Raw genomic sequence first — 21,547 nt, 5'->3', positions numbered from 1 at the left:
GTGGTGATTCAGTGATCACCAAATTCACACAACAATCAACAACAATTAGTTGGGACATTGACAAGAGAATGAGATTGAAACAATGAACACAGAAACTAAATTAAAAAGAGAAAAATGGAAACAATTGATTAATCTTTGGGTTGATTAGACAATTAAAATGAGAATTTGAATCAATTTTTCTGCTAATTGCTAATCCAATATTCGTATACATTGTAATATTTCAATTAATTTCTAATGGAAGATATAATTGATGAAGAAAAGAAAAACAATTAAAAAACAATGTGAACAAATAGAAACCAGGTAAACATTGATAACCAAGTTTCTAACAAAATGGCGATGAAAACATTAGACACTAATGGTTGGGGAAGATGGAGAAGAGACTAGAACAAAAAAGGTAAATAGAAAGAGCAAAATGAAAGAGAAAAGGTTAAAATTATCATCTCTTTCATTTTTCTCTTTCTCTCATCATCTTTATCTTCTTCCTCTCCATCTCTAACTAATGATTAACTACTGTGATTAACTGAAGACGCCAGAGGTACATAGAGAGAGAGAGAGAGAGAGAGCTAACGAAAACCTTTCAGCAAAACATTTGGTCATCTTTCTGGTCTTCAATTTTACCAATGACCAATCCAAGAGGAGAGAAATGACCAAAGGTAAGTGACCATCATCTTTAACTTGTCCCACATCCTCATTCTCATCACCTTTACCCCTAAGGCAAAGTAAAACGGATACTCTTTGTATTATATTTATCTCTGTATACGAAATTACATATCTTTTGCTATTCCAATACAAGAACGAGACTTTTTTTTTCACCAATTTGAGTGCTAAATTATTTCCTTGACCAATCAAACAACAGTTAGATGGTCAAACTTTTTGTTTTCACATTCGAAAAAAAAAACTTTCGTCTCTTCTTCTTGACCACATTGACCATCTCTAGAATCATCTAAACACATCAAATATCATCAACATTTTCCAGTTATTTTCCACTTTCCATACTGGTCAAGTGTTTCTAATTGTGTCCACCAAAGTGATCAAATGAATGAGCAAACAATCAAATCAATTGGATACCATAAAAGACAAGTAAGTAATCATTTATTTTTAATTATCTAAGTCTAATCAACAATAGACTAACTGATTAACATTGGACATTATTGTGAGTTGATTGTTTACAATTTAATCTAAATCACAGTCTTCAGTTTTCAGGTGTATATATATATGATTAATGAACAATTTAATTGGTACAATGGAATTGAATAAGATAAATCAGCAGGGGAATTGAATTAATAGGAAGATTTTATCAATAATAATAATAGAATTGGAATTGATTGATTGAGTTGATTGAGAAGACGATGAAAAGAAATAAGAATCGAATCTAATTGAAAGAAGAAACAAAAACAATTCCGTAATCATTTTTGATTAGTTTATTTCCGAATGTCATAATTAAGAATCACAATTAACTGATCAACAGCCAAGGGCAAGAAAAAGACAAGAAAATTACATAGAAACTATTATGTATTCGGATAACATGTAACAATCGGAATATTTTATATTATGCAAACAATAAGAAGTTCAGATTTGAAGGTGAAAACTGTGAAATTAACTGAATCACCATGAAGATTATTATTACACCGGGAAGTCCAATTTTCTATTATTCCTAAATTCCTGTAATCATAATTCATTGTTTCATCCTTGATTCATATTCCATCAACAGATGAATTAATTGTTATCTGATTGTGTTATTGTTAATTGATACACTCATGTAATATTAGAGATACGAATCACCATGATATCACAAAGATCTTTCATTTTCCACTGGTGACAATTAGTTGATTGTCTATTCTTAATTGTTTACTACTGGATTTATTTTTCTCTACATAAGTTAACAACATGATCTCTCCATTGATTGAGGTAAAATTAGATTTTCATGATTAACACTTTAATTTAATTGTTTTCCATTGTAGGTAATCATTTATATTTATTACGTTTTGATGACAAATTTTTTTTTTCTCATTGATTTGATTAATGATTTAATTGTCATCATATTTTTGTGTATTTATAATAATCTCTTTGGGTATTCACATTAATTACTATTCATTGATGATATCTGTTAATTCATTGAGATCAATTAATTATGTAACTTTTAGAGGCTTGAACAAAGTACCTTGATGATTATCAACTTTTTCATTGACAATTAAGATGATTTTTTAGCTTTTTGTTTGGTGTTTTCTCTGTGTTAATTGTTTACTAATTTAGTTTCTGATGTTTCGCTGATTCTTTCGTGTCTTGATTAGTGTTGACTCCAATAATCAAGTTCATTTAGAGCTATTAGTTAATTAACCATTTAACACACTTGATTGAAACCATAGCTGAATAAATAAAATCGAGAACTTTGAACCGAACAGTGACCTGATCAATTAATTAACTTGATTGGAATTAGTTAAAAGACGAATCATTAATTAATCTTCATCTTGATTATCATCATGATCAATTTCATCGATTCAGAACTTTTTTTTCTCCAAGAATTTTAGACTCGAACACAATTTATTCTCTTTCTATTTTATCAGCTCTCTCTCTCTCTCTTTCATTTTCACTCTCCTTTTCATCATTCTCTTCTCCCTCTCTATCATTATTTTCATCATCATCATTATCTCCCTCATTCTAACTCCCTCTACCTTGACAGTTTTAGACTCTCTCTCTCTCTCTCTCTCTCTCTCTCTCTCTTCCCTCTTCTCTCCGCCTCTCTTTCTCTCTCTTCTTTCAGCTCTTTCTTTTTTCACTGTGACACCTTTAAATTTGTGAAAAGAGAGTATGAAGATAAGAAAGAGAGGAAAAGAAAGAAAGAAAGAAAGAGAGACAAGTGAGAAGATGAATGAGTGTTATATTCTCCCTCAGCTCCTTCTCTCTCTCAAAAAACTTGTTGAAGTAAATTGTTTGTGAAAGAATTGAAAGAATCAAGTAGCAAAGTGAATTCAATCATTTCTAAACAACTAAACCATCAACAACAATCATTAGAATCACAATTAAACATAAAAAACTTTTTCTTCTTTTAATTTTGTTACAAAGAGAAATAGAATTAACCTAAGAAGATTAACATCTCTCTCTCTCTTCATCTTCCTCCTTCTCTTCCTTCATATTCTCTCTCGTTCTCTCTCTCTCTACTCTCATCTTCATTCCCATGGACTTTTTAACCCACAGTCAATCTATTCTTACCTTCACTTCATCGTTATCTTCATCATCCTCATCATCTTTTTCCAATCAACTGTTACCTTGTTATTTAATTTCCATCGACAATCAACTTTAAAGCCAAATAATTGTGATCCTCAAATTGATCAAGTTCCTTGTGCAATTAATTAAACTTTTTGCTTTCGTTTTCACATCTTGTCACCCAAACAATCAAGTTCAATTTCGTCCTGTTAATCTTAATGACCACCGATTAGTTTATCAATCATTTTGTTTTTCTTTCCAATTCTAACTATTATATATATAACTGTTTCTCTTTTATCTTTCACAATTAGACAAATTGTTAATTATCAACACAATTAAGATGAAATATCGAGACCACGATTTGAGTCTATCAGCATCACGGATACGTTCAAGTAACACCAACAAACCAACAACTCAATTGGAAATGTGTTCAATTGATAAAGTTTTATCATCTACTGTCACCAGTAACAATCATCAAAGTAAATCAACTAATTACATCAATAATAACAATCATCTAATTGTTACTCATAATAACAATACCATTAATGGTAACAATCATGGACAATTACCTTTATCACTTGATGAGGATGAAACTGAAAAGTTAAAATCAAAGTTAACTAAACTTTCAAAAAGTGCTAAAAGTTTAGATTCAATGAGTGAAGAGGGTATTGGTTCAACCGATGGTGAAATTGTCTCATGTTGCTCATCCCTTTCATGTTCATCAACCTCAGTTGCAGGTATTGAAACCGGAAGTTCATTCGGGTATGGGTCACTTCAAGCCAGTTCAGTATCACCATCACCCCGGTCAGTTACACCTTCATCTAGACCCGAATCACGAACTGAATTAGTTTCCAATTATGGTTCAAGAAAAAGTTACCATGTAACAAGTGAAGGTATTTCCACTGGTCACATTGATAAAGGTGGTGGAAGAATTGTTGAAAATGATACAACAGTAATACTCTGTGGCACAGGTAGTGATGACGATGATGATGATGATGTCGACGATGGTGTCAGTAGTCAAGGTGATAGAGTTGAAAGTAAACCCGTTGAAAAAGTTTCAAAAGGTAAACAGGAAACAGGTAAATGTTTTCCCTCCACTTCAACTGCATCTTCATCCAATATCACTGATAAATGGGAATCAAATAAGGTCTCATCACCTTCTGACCATGATAACCAATACTGGACAAGACAGAGACCAAAGGTCAATATCAGGTAAATATAACCTTTTTTTTGTTGTTATTGTTGTTCCAACTTTAACCCCTTTTTAGTGTCTTAAAGGACCGGTTATAATCCTAAACTTTCATCTTTTACTTATCTTCATCTTCATTTTCTTCTTACTCCTTCAACCTTTTACCTTCATTTTCCTTTCACCTTTGCCATTCATTGATCATGTTTTCATTCAAGATGATGAGTAAAAAAAAAAGTTTTTTCAATCAACTTTTTCAAGGGAAAAACCCGTTAACACAATTTCATCATTTCTCCAAGATTTTAACCTTTTCCACCTTGTTGACTGATGAATTTTCACTAATTAGGAATCACCACCCACTTTTCACCTTCCTTGTTTATTTATCATCATTAGAATCACCTCTCTCTCTCTCTCTCTCTCTCTCCTCTCTCTCTCTCTCTTCCTCTTCCTTTCAGCTTTTCCAGTCTTGATTTAATTTCAATAATCAATAAGAATCAAATACTAAACCAAATTCGTTACATGATATCTCCTGTTTCTCATTTGTCATTCAATATTCTTAAAACTTTTAGCTCCTATTTTTCACCAGGAGAATCAATTTTCACAATTAACTCAACTAATTGCAATTTAATATTAGCATTTAAATTAACTGTAGCAATCAGCCAGTCAGTTAGTTAGTCAGTCAGGTAAATGTTTGTAAAGGTAGGAAGAGGTGGCAGACAAAACAACAAGCACCCACCCGAACATACGAACAGCCAAAAAAATTCTGGTTACTATTTTTTTCTGGTTCAAATGTATCATTGACTCCAAGAGAAAACCCATTTATAATCATATTAACCATGGGATTAACTTTTTCCCTAAGGGCAAAAACTTAATCTCCTAGACCGATAATCTTTTCATACTTTTTTCCTCAAGTATCGAGACAAAATTTCACAAATTCTGTCAACAACTTTTTCAACATTAATCTAATCCAGGGTAAGGATGTTAATTAAAAAAGCGCCAAAACCAACTAATCTATTCTGGTGTTTGATTGTTAATTCATCTTTTTAAAATGTAATCAATTAATTATATATTTTAGAAAGTTATTAAATTATTAGCAATTTAAAAAAACAAACAGATTAACAGTTATTATTATAACTCGTTAACTTTTTTTTTCTTAATTTTCATTAAACATGATTAGTTAATCACTATTCAATTAGATTATATTTAGATTTGGACTTTAACTTATTATTAAATTATTGAGAAAAAAAAGGTTAACTGTTAACACTTATTAACTAATTAAGAACCTTAATTAATCCTTATTATTATAGTAATTATTGTAATTGTTATTACCATTATATCACTTGATTATGAACACTAAATGGATCTGATTAAGATTGAATTGATTGTTAAAATTTAATCAACAAGTTAATAAAAAGTGATCAATCATCAATACGACAATATCAAAGATATTGGAAAATTAGAATTGCGAAATTTTAATTGATTAATTAGCTAATTTATATTTAAACTTATTAATTAACGGGAGGAAAGGAAAATGTTGATTCCAGATCAATACATATATGTACTAATTTTAATTAACTAATTAACATGTTAATCGTTACTATGGTTGATTTAAGGAGATTTGGATTTTACAATTGGTTGATCCATGAAAAAGGTTTTAATTATTTCAATTAACAGAAACATGGAGATTGAGAGGGATAACAAGATGATTAGTTAATTGTAAGGTAATCTAATCGTCATCATTGTCATAATGTACAGATTATGTTCAAGTAAATCTAATCAATTGAACTCAATTTGTATTACTAATTGATTATCATTCAGCCTTAATCCCTGTTTACCTTTAATTTGTCGTTGAATTATTATTAATAATATTATTTAATATAACGGTTTACCTTTCATTTGTTAATTAACCATAATGTAATCATATTGATGATGAAAATGAAGATAAAACCTCAGTCCTATGTCACTCTCTCACTAATTCACATCTTCATCTTCATCTTCATCTTCATCTTCATCTCTCTCTCTCTCTCTTCCTGGTTGTTTCACTGATCATATGGCAAAAACCCATGATCTCATTCACAACTATCCATTTACACATTTAACCTGAAAAATGAAATTCAATTTTTCACTTACAATTAACTAAACTATTGCAATAATATAAAACAACAACAATTTATCTGAAAGCTTGTGATTTAATCATCACACCATTACGAGCAAACAAACAAACATCATCATCGAAACCTTATATCAATAGCAATCAAGACAAATGAATGACAGTCATTCGCATGTCCTGGTTATTTTCAAATTGATTTGATTGTACAATTAACAGTTTTCAGAAATGATTCACATTTTGATTATGGTGACGATCATGATGATGCGGTTGTTGTTGTTTTTTTGTCAAGTTTTTCGATTCTTATGATGAATTCATCATAACATATTAATCAATAGTTGTAATAAATGATACAAGTTGTTGTCGAGCGAAAAAAATGAAAATTCATCAACAGAATTGAAGGGAAACTTCATTAAGAAAAAAAAAGAGATTCTGATTTCATTTGGAAAAACTTTTTCTTTTCTTTTCTTTTTTCGCAAACTAATTGAAACTTTTTCAATCTTTTTCTCTACTTTTCCCATTTAATTTACCATTTGATTGCTTTAGATTTTTTCTTTCCCGATTATTACAATTAAAATCAACATGCTTACCTTTTAATGAAAATAAATTGTACTACATTTACTATTAATCATCGTCATCATCATCATCAACACCAACATACAAACAACTTTGACAAACAGTTTTCAATGAGATACTTGACTTGAAAAAGGTCAGGTTATAAAACTAAAGACAAGGTAATCAAAAGTTCATGATTAAATTGTTGATTATTGTAATAATCAGTTAATGATAATCAAAAGTTAATCAATGTTGTGGTTTTGCTGTTTTATTTGTTTTCATGTCTTTTTTATCAATCTACTTGTTGATATTGATGATGATGATGATTCCAATGATTTAAACTCCACATCCCAAGGATATTCACGTTGATTAGGTGATTATGGTTTGTTAATCACCAAGAAAATTGTCAGTTTGAGGAAATTGAATCAATATGTTGATTTTTAGCTCTCTCTCTCTCTCATCTTGTTAGTTAATTAAACTTTACTTACCTGTTTACTATTTGTTGTATATTTAAATCATCATAATCATCATCATCTGAAGATCAGTATTGTTAATGTACTTTGATTGTTATTAACTTTCCGACTGGATCATAATTAGTTGCTAATGTATATTAACCTTGAGCTTGATTGTTTTGTCTATAATATTAATTTTGATTATCATCATCATCGTTTTTTTTTTGATTGTTTGTTTATTTGTTATCCAAATTGTTACAATCAAAAATGTTTTTGATTGTTTAACCTAATAAACAATCAACAATTAAACTTTCCAATCTCTGTCCATTTAAAATCACACCACAATTCATTTGTATTACCAATAAACCTCATTGACTTTTTCTTAAACATATCGATAATTGTTGATTTTTGTTGATTTACTTTTGATAATTATGTCATGATGATTAGTTAATTAATTGATTGACAATCTTTTAAAATTACCCTGGAAAAGTTTTCTACTAATCATATTAATGTTATAATTACATGAGATTAGTATTGCAAAAAACAAAAATTAACCTTAATCTCAATGATTTAGTTAATGGTTTATATTTAAATTGTAAACTAATCATGATTTAAGATCATTAGTTTTTTTTTGTATACAACAATTTACTGATTGTTATATGAATGATTTTTAATTTAACTAAAATAACAGTTTACCAACTTGACAATGTTATTAATAAATTATGCTATTTTTTATGATTAATGATGATTTAAATTGTTAGGAACCTTATTGATTGTTGCTTTAAATAGATTTTCAAATCGAAACTTTTATCGTAACGAAAAAGTTTCTAACTAAATATTAATAGTTATAAACTTTACAATTACTAAAAATAATAGGAATCAAATATAATATATGATTAGAAATTTATTATTGGTAATCACAAATATACATTATTTATATCGTCACAATTAACAATTTAGTAAATCATCTTGAATTTCAAGGTTAACGGACAATTAATAGTAAAAAAAAAGGTTAAATTATGATTACAATTATACTTTAAAGTGAATCTATTTTACAACAATTTATTTTAATAGTGAAAACTGATTAAACGTTAATGATTAGTTTAATTGTAATATAACTAAATTTTATTATCAATTGTTAATTACAATTAAACTTTTGATAGTTGACATTTAGAAGGTCAATTTTTTCAGCTTTTCAATACAATCAACACATATATTAGATTGTTTGAGTTAATTGTGATGATAATGATGATTATTGTGATCCATTTTAGTTAAATTTATGTATAAAACATTTGATTAACTGTCAACAGAGCAATTAACTGACACAAAATGAAAATTTAATTGCTGTTGATTAGTCAGGTATAGATGAATAGTTTGAATTAATCTAGTTTAAATTGTTATTCAAGGTTTTCCCATAGAAACTTATTTTAAATCAAATTATTCAATTGCAAATGTAAACCGAAATACAAATTAAATCAACTACCATCAGTGTTAATTGCTAATCACAAGTTGATTGCTATTATTAATAACAATCTGGATTAATTGTTACTGTCAAAAAGTCAATCGTTGGCTAGTTTTTTGCTAATATAATTAAAGCACCAAGGTCAATACCAATTTGATGTATTGATTGGATCCAATGAACAACAACAATTAAACTTTCACCAAATGATATACATTGGAAACTCTTAATTGTTGGCAAACAGTTTAATTTACTTAATCAATCAGACATTATAAACAATCCAGATCTTTTTGTCATCAATCAAATTAAACTAATTCACCTTTTTTTCAGTTGTCATCAACATTTTCATTTCTTAATCCTGAATCTTAATCTCCTCTTATCTGTCTCGTGTTCCCAATTATCATCATCTTCAATTTAATTATCTTCCTGTTTTCCTCTTCCTCTAATTGTTTGCAATTCTAATTAGTTAATCACTTTAATATTCTAATCAAATTTTCTCTCTCTCTCTTTTTGTCGATTATTATTTCTTATTAAACTCCAAGTAAAACGAACGAAATTTTCAACGGAATCTTAGCCCAACCTTTATGTTCATTGGAAAAAGATTTAATTCTTTGCCCTGGTTCCAGGATTCCACTTCGTCGATACACTTCAGAACTTAACCTGAGTTCATCTGTTTCCGGTTTCCTGACATGTTCAACATCATTTCAACAGTCAACTGTATCTCCATTGAGTTTATCTTCAAGAACAGATTACGATTATCTTGGTAATCCTCGTCTATCCTCAAGATTATTATCACAATCTAAACAATCATTATCTTCATTGGCATCATCATCATCACCATGTTGCTCATCAGCAGCATCAACCTCTTCCTCTTCATCACCTTCCCCTCTTCCAACAACATCCTCATTATCATTTCCCTCAACATCTTCCTATTCCCATCATCATTCATCCTCATCCTCATCATTTGCCAATCGTCGGCGTAATTCCGACCTTGATCTAGATCAGTTAGGTCGTTTCAACGATGGCTGGTTAGACGCTCGAACTGAGGAAGCATTCAAACTTTTGTCCAAAAATAAATTGAAAAACAACAACAATAAGAAAGTTGGTAAATCATCTTCATCCTCATCATCAGCCTCATCCTCTTCCTCTTCAACCACCTCATCATCATCATCATCTTTTTACACTGACCATCATTCTGATGATGGTTATTCTTCATCTTCCTCACCCGGTGGGTCATTCGGCCGTGAATCGGGATCGAAAAGCTTATATGAATTGAAGAAACTTCGCCAAAGGAAACGTAAAAATCGCATCTTATGGTCGCCAACAACACGATCACGATTACTAATCCAACGGATTAAACTCTCTAATCCAATTTCAGTTGCCATGCAATTAACCACCATAGACAAAGATCTCTATCTTCACATAAAACCCACAGAGATGTCAGCCCTAGTTCTTGGTAGACTTAAAAGATTTGTAAGTACATCCTCTCTCTCTCTCATTATCACTTCCTCTTCCGGTCAGATACAAAAAGCCAAAGGTCAACACTCATAATCATTATCAATGATTAGTAGCAATCAATTTTTTCTCAAGCTTTTTTTACCTTTGCTTTTTTAATCATCTTGATCATCATTAGTGATTATAATCACTAATCAAGGAATGAAAGTAAATTAATTGTTTGTATGAATTTGTTGGAAAAACAATTAACAAATTGAGATTTAATCAACTAATCAACGTTTTTTTGTGTGTTAATTATCCAATCAAAGGTTTCAAAATCAATTGATTCTCAACTGATTTACTATTCTGAAACAATTAGAAATCTAAATTGTTTCATCTAATTAATCATGTAAATCCATTGTTTTTATTTTAATTATTAGGTCAATTTGTCTCGAGTAATTAAAGTTATTACAATTTAGATTGAATAATTACTAAGAGTAAACTAAAATGATTAGTTTGATCAGTCCGGTCAATTTGATTGATTATAATTGAATCACAATTAAGCCTTAATTTATTTATTGTTGATTGATTTTCACTCAGCTTATTTTTAATGATTAAATAATGATTTAATTGTGATTTTAGACAATAACAATCTAATTAGGACAATATTGACCGGAACTTAATTAACTTTTAATTATCTCAAACCATTATAATAATGATAATATCGGCTTATTGATTAGTTAATTGTTTGAATACGAAGAAGAAAAAAGTTTCAACCAAATTAGGAATTAACAATTTAACAATTTAAAGTAAATGGTTAATAAGGAAGAGGAAAAAGAAACTCAATCAAGCTCCAATAATAATACTGATCAAAAATCAATCAGTTAATCATCACAATCAAAATTAACCGATTGTGATGATTAACTGATTAATGAATAATTGGGCTGGTAATCAATAACTAATGAGTTAAAAATTAAATGACAACTAAATTAAAAGTTACAATCAATTTGTTAATCAAATCGAAAGAGAAAAACAAAATTTGATCAACAGAACATTTAATTTCTCAATTCACTTTCTAATGAACCAATTTAATTACCAATTCTAATTGTTACAATCAAATATAAATATACTTATATTTCTGGATTTAATTACTACATTTATTAATTGTTGGAACAAAAAAAATCAACAGTAAAAACAAAATTATGATTGATGAGATTGGTTTTCTAACCTTAATATGATTGTAGTAATTTAAATTGTTACTACTGATTAGTTAACCAGTTACAATCAAGATTAACAATCGATGAGTTCTGAATCTCGTTGAATAATATTATTATTAATCAAAAATCAGATTAATTAGTAAATTAAACAGTTAATTATGTTGATGATAGTTAATGATTAAGGGTCAAGGTTGTATTAATTGTTGATCTTTCTCATAATTGATAAATCAAATATTGACCTAATTTGTTTTTGATATGAAACAAAAAAATTAACTAATCATAAATGATGATGATGACAATTAATATTATACCCTTAGAGTGCCAATTGATTATGATAATCAATGATAGTCTCAATTAATGAATATAGTTGATTATGAAACAAGAAAATACTAATCAACAACAATTAGCAAACAATTGAATACACAAAATAACAACAAACTTTTTGGGCTTTACCTTTAATTATTAATCAAATATTTACCTTAAAACTAAATTACAATTAAAGTCAATTAAATCATCAAGTATCATCACAATAATCAAATACATTGTAATAATAATGATGATGATGATGAGAAAAAAAATATTCACATTGAAATGATTCAATCATAATCAAGTTGATTATCAACTATTGCCTACTCCAAGATACAAGGTCTTAATTGTTTACAGTTTGCCTTGATTAAGTCTTAATCATCATCATGATAATCACCATGATTGCCGTTAATCACTAGTGTTGTATACATAATAAAATTAACTAAATCCATTGGTGAAAATGTTTAATTGAAAGAAAGTCCTAACGATGGGAAAGCAAATTAAATTGTGAAACTTTTTCATCAAATATAAACACTGCCAATCAATTGAGAGACTGTTTAATTGTTGACAACAATTAGCAAACTAAAAGGTTAACAATTAACATGTCACAATGATTATAATGATTACGATGATGATGATGATTGGGAATCAACAGGTTACCTGATTTTTGGGAGGAGTTGTTGATGGTAAATGATAGTGATGATTAAATTACATTGTTGTCAATGTTTCTATTGTCAAACTCACCTTGATGATTTAAGATGACAATAAAGGTAATCATTTATATGAATTGTTGATGATGATTATCATTTTTTTGATCATTTTTACCTTTATTTTTAAATCTCCATCAATATCGTCACCATTTTCCCTCCATTGAGATGAAAACATTGTACCAAAAATATGAACACAATTTGTTCAAGCTCTATGTTATATTAACGTAATTAGGCCAAGGATAAATGAGATGAATAAAATTGATTGTGTTAATTGTGTGAGTGTTTTATTTGATCAATGAAGAGTCTAATCGTTGAACTTATCAAGTAAATTTCAAGTTAATTGTTTAACATTGAAAATCGTTGATTGTTGCTGATCAAATTTACTACACTTCCGTTTCTCTCTTATCAATTTCCCCTTGAAATATATCAATATATAAATATACTAAACAATCAATAGTAATATAAATGATTATGATGATAATTTGATGACAATTAAGTTTTCAACATTTTCAAAGCTGCTAATTGTAACAATCAATTTTTCAAAAAGGAAACGATTAACATGATAACAGTTACCTGTCGACACCAATAACTTGAGTGTTGAATCCTGACAACAGAAACAATTAGTTAATTATTGTAGTTTTTGATGATCAATATACCCGAAAATTTTGTGAGTAAATTAGTGTGAGAGAGAGAGACTCAATCAACAATCAAATATCTGATTCCTTGATTATTCAGTCATTAAAATGAAATTAATTCACTTTGATTGTAACAAGTTTCTCAATAACAAATGATGGACTTTAAATCAAAGGAAATTGAAGTTTTTGTTTGAAATTTTTCTTATTAATGATTAAAAATTAAAATTCTTGATTACAATTTACATTGATGCTTCTAGGTCATCAATAAATTGTCCTTGACCTAATAGATTGTTAATTGTTTCTAACAATTAATAAATCATCTCTAGCAAGAGTTACCAATCATTTAATAGTAATATTTGTGTATATAAATATTAGCACATAATTAGAATTGGAAAATTATATTATTTCAACTTGATCCATTATCTTGTTAATCAAGTTAATCGAAAATCATTAATCTGATTATATTGCAATCAAAAGAAATGATTCTGATTAATTACATTATGATAATTGTTTCTTAATTAATTGTCTTATGAGATCGAAAAAGTTAAAACTATTATTAAACTTTGATTATATTGATTAAGGAAGAAATCAAGTTAATCAGGATGAAGATGGAAAAATTTTCTAAATAGAGTCACCCAATTAACGGTAAAATTTATTATGATTGTGATTATTTTTAATTGTTGAATAATCAGTTATATATATTGTAAAACATGCGATGATGATGATGATGAGATATTAATTGAAATTAATTATCCTCAATTTTTTTTTCATGATAGAAAACTGTAAATATTATAAATTGTACCAGAATCAGAATAATCAACAGGATTAATTTAAAAATCTCATCATTATGATCACATCACAATCAAGGTTTTCTCACTGATTATCAAATAATAATTATTTTCCTCTCACTTTTATGTTGATTATTGACAGAGTTTTGTTAACCTTAATCATGATTAGTGTGACTCACTTAATCATATCTATCATGTATAATATTAATAATACGAATCAGAAAAAAAAATTCTTTTTATCAGAAAACTTTATCAAAAAAAGTTACGATAACCAAAACTCCTTGGGATATAAATTTCTTGGTAAAATTAACCCTTTTCCTCCTCCTCAACATCATCAGTATCATGAGCTTCTAACGATGAACATGATGCCCACCATGATGGAAAGATTCAGTTTCATCATATGTCCTCCTTTCTGTTGAACAAAATGAAAGGGTTTACTCAGGATAAAAAGAGAAAAAGAAAAAAGTTCTAATCCAGTTTTCTCTCTCTCTTTCCTTCATTTCGTTTGAATTGTCCATTCACAACCATCGACTTTGTATCATCCTCTTAATCTTTGAAATCTCGTCAAGGTTATCATCATGTAGAATCTTGATTAACCATCATGATCAAGCAATAATACAAAAGCTAAATTGATAATTATCTTAATTATTGATTAAGATTACAAGTATAAAAAAAGTAATTTTTCAACGAAAAAAAGAAATCAAATTAAAGGTTGATGACGTTCACCCAATGTTCATGATGATTATCATTGATAATTTAACTGAATGAATCAATTTAAATATAAAACTCTGATATTAAGTGTATTCGGTAAATATTCACCCTGAATATCATGAAATAGACTCGTTGTAAATTGATTGCTTTCTCATTGATTTAATTACGTATCCTTGGAATCGTAGTGTTTGTTTGTCTTGATTGGGATTTGCTTTTTTCTTTCTCACTTTTTGATTATGTTTTTTTATTCAAATGGAATCAAAATTTTAATGAATTTTTTTCTCTCTTTTCTCTGAACTTACTCAGGATTCCGATGATCTCAATGGTATCCGAACTCTATTAGAGTTTAGTGATCAAGTCAAAAAACTGGTTTGCCAAGTGATAAACCGAGAAACAAGCTCAGAATCACAGGCTCGTAAGATTGCAGCCTTCATCGAAGTAAGTTAATTAACTAAATTAACAATTAAATCTCCAATCCTTGAACTAAAAAAGTTTCATTCATTTTCCACCACAGAATCAATCAAATATATATTAACATTATTATTCAGTGATTTCGGCAACTTTACCTGTTTCATTTTCAAGAATTTACTTTGATCCCTTTTGGGCTCATTGTAAACTAATTAGTTATTATTGATTAGCTTTAATTCAGTTATTATTTTACTCTAATCATCCATTTAACTTCCTGAATTAAATTAATAATATTTTGATTGATAGATTTTTGCTAAATTACCTTTACATTAAATACCCTCGACCTTCCGGTTTTCTTGGATTAACAGTTGATCAATTCAAGGGTAGAATAAAAAAACTTTTTTATCGATTCTTAAAATCTTAATTATCTCAACAATTTAACTGTTACAATTAGTTTTTTTTTTGCTGCTTACAATCGGATTAAACACATTCATGACATAATTAATTGAAGGGCAAAATTTGTGTTGATTGTAAGTCTATTTGATTTAATTTCTGCTTAGATACTAATCAGTTAATTGTAGTGTCAGTATAATTTTCTGTTTCATTATTGATACAATTTAGTTACATTTTACCTGTCTAATTATTTAAACGTTTGGTGTATTTTTAATTAGCTAATTATGTCAATTTCTGTCACTTGTATTGTTTGTAACAATCAATAATATAACAAGAGATTGTTAAAACAAAAAAACTTATCAAATAGACAATCAATCAAATTGAATAACATGTAGAGACTTCAATTGAATGGAAATGTCATAACTGTGACAATCATAATCAGCTGAGTGGTTAAATCAGTGATACCTATGATTAGTTGATTCAGTTGACGAATGGTAATACAAATTATTAATCTAATTGTTTGTTAATCGTTTAATCAATCAGGTTGCTTGTGTATTACGGAAACTTAGGAATTGGCATTCACTGGAAGTGATTATCAAAGCATTACAATCGCCGTCAGTTTATTTCCTCGAAATGGCCTGGCTTCAGACCAAGGAACAATTTCCAATCCATTTCAGGTAAGAGAGACGAAATAATTAAGAGATAACAATTAATTAATCCATCATCTAATCCGATCAACTATTAGCTTAAGTAATAAAAGTAATAGACTTTCATCAGATCGCTCAATCAACTTAATTTGATTTGCTTTTGTCTTGACAATCAAAAAACAAGGGACTTTGACTTTGAACTTGGTAAAATTAGTTAATTGTTGACCAATGGTGATAAGGTTCAACATTACTATTAAAATCTAATCTGATTATATTATCATTTAGTTTTAGGTCTTTTTTAATTGTTAATTGTTGTCGTTGAATCAATAAAAAAAAAACTTAGAAATTGAAAAGTTTTTTTCTTCCCTTTCTCTCAATCCAATGAGTTATTAGCTGGTTAAGTGATTAAACTGCTTTTACTGGAGGTCGATTTTAATTGTAACAATTAAGTTTAGAGAAAGAAAAAGTTAATCAACTGAAGAGTGATCAAAAAAAGTACAGGAATTAATTATATATTTAATAGAAAAGTGAAATGAACTGAATTGAACAAATGAAAACCTAAACCACCAAACAAAAAATCAGATTCCTGGTTTGATGTTTTGTCTTGGTTTTCTGGGTTTACCTTTTTATTGATGTAAATTGTCATCAACAATTAGTTAATTGTTGGTGTGCAATAGTTATAACAATCGCAATTTAATCAAAGTGTAGACAAGAAAAACAGACGAAGGCTTCAAATTGTTAATTAACTTGGAAAATTATAAATACGAAAAAAACACCAACACAAAGTAAATAGAAAACTTTTATTACAATTAAATGATTTGATTTCCGTTAGAAAATCAAAGTTATCCCGAAGGATAATTGTTGATTATGATTATCAACAATTAATTAGCATTGGAGGATAGGGTTAAATTGTTTAATTGTTGTTGTCTTTAAATCATAACCATTTTCCGGAGACAGTCGAGGTTGACAATCTTGAAACCGGAATCGGATTAAATCAATGATCTAAACAATTAACTACAATCAAATTCTCAGGCCAAAGCTTAAACTGATATCGATTAGAATGATTTGTAAATTGTAACAATCAATTAGTTTCTCTAAAACCCTTAATTTAATTTTTCTCTCTCTCTCTCTTTTTAATTGTTATTCAGTTGAACAATCAAGTTAATTCATATCCACACAATATCATTTACTTTAAGTTAATCACTCATATTGTGATTTCATTAAATTGTGACCATTAATCTTGATTGTCATATTATTTGGTTTTCTTGTTTAATTGTTATACTTGACATAATATACTAACAATTTAAAATGTTGGTGTTAATTGTTAATAATGATTAATTTGTTCCTTGTAGTTGATTACAATCATAATCAACATGAGATGAATTATTTTTAATTACAATTAACTGTGTGTATGTTTGTCTACATTAAAAAGTGTATTAGTTAATCATGATTAGGAAAAAGGTAAGAAAAAAAAAAGTTGATTAAATTGTGAAAGTGTTGGAACCTTGAACTTCAATTAGGATGATTATGATTAGCTAATTGTTTCGTACAATTTATTCAAAGAAAACATGATTTACCAAAAATGAATGTTAATTGTTGAAAATTGATTGTTGAGTATTTTTCTTACGCTGATGTTTTTACATAATCCATAGTTTTAATTGAATTAATTAGTTAAAGATGATTCAATGATGATGATGATTAAATTAAATGGTTTCTGGTTGTCCAGACTCAGCAATTAATCAGACAATTAACAGTTATCATGATTAAGATGATCAGATATTGAGACGGCCTTTCAAGGTATAGAGTTAATTACATTAGATTAATAATGAACTTGAACTATTTGACTTTGATTGTTGATTAATCAACTTAATTGTTTATAATCATTGCATATGCTACACTCAAAACTATCAGATTATAATAAAAAACAATACAATACAATCAAATATGTTAATTGTTAATTAGTAACAATTTGTTTCCTTTTATTTACTCAGATATTGGATAAGTTTACTGTTAATTGTTATCACAATCAGTTAATCATTAAGCTTTTTTTCATTGATATTAATTGTAAATCTGTCTGTTAATTTATTTCTTTATGATCCAACCTTGACAATGAATTGATTATACAATTTATTAATCATATATAAGATTGGAAACAGGAAATGATTAACTGATTATTTAATAATTTGTCATTAAATAGGAAGTTAATTATAATTATTGAAAGGTAATCACAATTCCAATGATAATAATTAGTTTAAATTGTTGCACAATTATTCAAAGTTTAATCAATGACAAATAATCAATTTAGTAGTAGTAAAAATTTTGTTTCAATTGTAACAATTTAAATCTCATTAATTGTTGCTTCCAGTTAATTAACAAATAGTATTAATAATGAAACAAAATCACAACACTGAAGAATCAAATTAATCTAAATTGTTTCAATTTTCAGGCCATTGAAACAATTAACTTTTTCTTTGCTTTAAACACTTTAATTGTGACCTTTTTCAAGATGAAAAAACAAACGGTTCATATTGATTATGTATCTTACAATTTAAATTGTAATCTTGTAATTAAATTAAATCATGAATGAAAATTAAACTTGATCAATGAGTGAGGTAAAAAAAAACAACTTGAACCTTATCAATGGGTTACAATTTAGTAAAAGGGTTCAATAGTGTGTGTCCATTTTTACCTGACCAGTTAATCAAACAATTAATTATTGTGTTAATCATGTTATTATCAGCTATGCTAAAATAGATACTAATCTCAATTATAATCATGATTATGATAATTATGATTCTGATGCTGATTAGTGTTTAGTGCCCTGAAAAAAAACAGTTTTTTTGTGTGTTGTTGATTTAAAATCAAACTCCTTTGACTTGATAATCAAATATAAAACTGGTTAAGTAATTGATTGCAATTACAATTTAATGATACTGTTGCTAACCGTTGATTTAATCAGTTAATTTATTTGGCTAAATAACAATCAGTGAGCAATTTGTAAAAACAATCAATACATTTACGTAAAAATAAAGGGACACAACATGATTATGTAGTATTACAATTTTCATGTTAAATTATTAACTATTTTCACAATTGATTTGATTGTTGAGAGGGAGAGAGAGAGAGAGAGAGACAATCAAGTAATCAGTTAATGATTAGTGTTTTTAAGTCATTCTAATCATCACAATATCATTTATTGGTAAATGATTTAAATTGAGGTCGAAACTGAATTAACAATGGAGATCGGGAATCACGGAAATCATTGGGATGATTATCGTTTTTTGTTTCTTGTATCAATCATAATAATAATTGATTGTTAATTGTGAACATTAATTTAATCATGTTCATGATCGCTATTAATTAAACATGATTATTACTATGTATTGTTAATTGTTTCAGTTTAATTTGTAAGTCTAATTGAATTTACTTTAGATTGAGTGATTTCCCTTTTCTAGGCCACAAGTTACATTAAATTTTAATCGTAAATGATTGATGATGATTAGTTAACTCTTGATCAGTTCGATAAATTGTTTTATAAAAGTTCTAATTTCGAAAGTTACCTTTTTTGTTCTCTTACAGTGATTTCTTACGATTATGTTCATTGGTCGATCTATGTGATAATTATATCCTTCGAATGCCAACAAATCGACCATCGATTCCAAACTTTAAGAACCTGATTCACTTCTTTCAGATCCAATGTTCAGCTAAAATCGATCTTTGTGAAAACAAGCCCAAGTGGGTCGAACCACCGAGTATAGCTGGTGAGTAAATTATCGACCAATTGTAACAATTAGCAAGAAGAATTGTCTTGAATTCAACTAATTGATAAACTATTGGAAAACTCCAACTTTTTGTTTTCGTTTCATTAGGTTGGCTTAACGATGAACTAGTCGAAGATATTAGAGCATCTATTGGATTAGCGACGATCGGTGACTCTGATTCTGATGGTTTAGTCGAGGCCTCATTAGAACCAGGAAAAACCTCGTTGATTCCTGGTAATGAACCAGTTCGATTCATTGTTCCCTCGACACTTCCATCTCCTTGGATCAATCGTGAACCTCGATCACTTTCGTCTTCACACCGAAAATCAGTGACACTTTTCCTTTTGTCCGCTTTCGTTGAAGAGGTTGAGAATATACGTCGATACAAGATGAGGAAAAGTTCACCTTGATTCGAGAAATAAATAAACAATGATGACAAATTTTTAATTCGAATGACAAACAATCAAATTCGAGTCAATTTCTGATTCGTTTCAAATTGTTACAAGTTTTTTTTTTCTTCTTCTGTTTCTATTGGTATTATTATTATTGGTTTTTTCGGTAAATTTAACGAGGGATTAACAAACAATTTAAGATTAAGGTTATCAAATTAAACGACATCATCATTACCATCATAACAAAATGTTATATAAAATTAAGCTCATCATCATCTAGAATCCAAGGAATCAATTGTACCAAACACGATTGACTTCATATCGAAAACACCTAAGGATAAACTAATTGGCTACAATTTAAAGGACAATCAAGACTTTGGGTAACTCGATTTAAGGACGAGACGGAAGACCAATGCCCACCTTGCGCTTACCATCATCTTATTCACCATCACCATCATCATCATCATAATCATCCAACTATTGTCTTTAATTATCGATATTTAAGTTATTTGGTTAAAAATAATTCGAAATGATTATAATCAGAACTTTTTTCCAACTTTTTTTCTCCCAATTTCTCTTTTAATCATCACCATGTCTCTTACCTTAACTTCTGATTTGTTGTATGAGGTAATTATCTCATAATTGTTGAATTTTTTTCCCTTAACCTTTCCTATGGAGTTTCTAAGGTTTTCCCCCTTCCTTCTGATCAGATTAATTGTCAACAATTAACTCTGATTGTCCAACTTTCCTCTAACTTTTTTTGTTTCTCCTAATCCCAATAACACATTAATATTTAGTCGAGTGACCAAAACAAACAAAAAAACGATATCAAACTAATCATATTAATCTGGATTAACTTTCATGTTTTAATCATTACAATTGTAACAATCAAATTGATTGTCATCCAAAATTTTGTCTCTCGTTAATTAAGAGGCTGGTCTCTTGATTAGAGTAGCAAATTTCATTCTTAATCTTAATTGTTCAACTTTAATCATCTCTTTTTTTAATTTACTTCAAAAACAAGAATATGTTTTTTTTGTTATCGAAAAAAAAATCAAAAAATGTAATTGCAATCAATTTTAATTCAGTTATCATTATTAACTTTTAATTTAATTATTAATCAATAAATGGAACAACTTTTTTCCTTCCGTTTATAACTATTTATTTAATTATCAACAATTT

At 28.2% G+C, this 21,547-nt stretch overlaps 1 protein-coding gene across 4 annotated transcripts; it reads left to right on the top strand.

Moving 5' to 3' along the window:
* Positions 1-506: 506 nt before the first annotated feature.
* On the top strand, positions 507-21,522 carry LOC128397640 (serine-rich adhesin for platelets-like). 4 transcript variants are annotated; one of them, XM_053358383.1, is made up of 8 exons: positions 507-653; positions 977-1,080; positions 3,516-4,416; positions 9,506-10,436; positions 15,071-15,202; positions 16,109-16,242; positions 19,792-19,973; positions 20,082-21,522. In XM_053358383.1, the coding sequence occupies exons 3-8, from the start codon at positions 3,545-3,547 to the stop codon at positions 20,381-20,383; spliced, it is 2,553 nt and encodes an 850-aa protein (XP_053214358.1). In that variant the 5' UTR covers positions 507-653; positions 977-1,080; positions 3,516-3,544; the 3' UTR covers positions 20,384-21,522. The 4 variants fall into 4 exon arrangements, with proteins under 4 accessions (XP_053214358.1, XP_053214359.1, XP_053214356.1 ...); XM_053358384.1 differs by having other exon boundaries at positions 526-653; positions 938-1,080; XM_053358381.1 differs by having other exon boundaries at positions 544-1,080.
* The last annotated feature ends 25 nt before the right edge of the window (positions 21,523-21,547 follow it).

The sequence above is a fragment of the Panonychus citri genome, unplaced genomic scaffold, assembly GCF_014898815.1.
Source record: "Panonychus citri isolate SS breed McGregor unplaced genomic scaffold, ASM1489881v1 Contig00035, whole genome shotgun sequence".
Classification (NCBI taxonomy): Eukaryota; Metazoa; Arthropoda; class Arachnida; order Trombidiformes; family Tetranychidae; genus Panonychus; species Panonychus citri.
The sequence above is the reverse complement of the archived record's forward strand: the minus strand, read 5'-3'. Positions and strand labels throughout refer to the sequence as shown.

Bases quoted from the DNA above. Each gene is read 5' to 3' on its own strand.
- LOC128397640 (XM_053358383.1), top strand. From the start codon at position 3,545: ATGAAATATCGAGACCACGATTTGAGTCTATCAGCATCACGGATACGT. The intron at 15,203-16,108 runs GTAAGTTAATTA...TTAATCAATCAG, and splicing joins AGATTGCAGCCTTCATCGAA to GTTGCTTGTGTATTACGGAA. The intron at 19,974-20,081 runs GTGAGTAAATTA...TCGTTTCATTAG, and splicing joins CGAACCACCGAGTATAGCTG to GTTGGCTTAACGATGAACTA.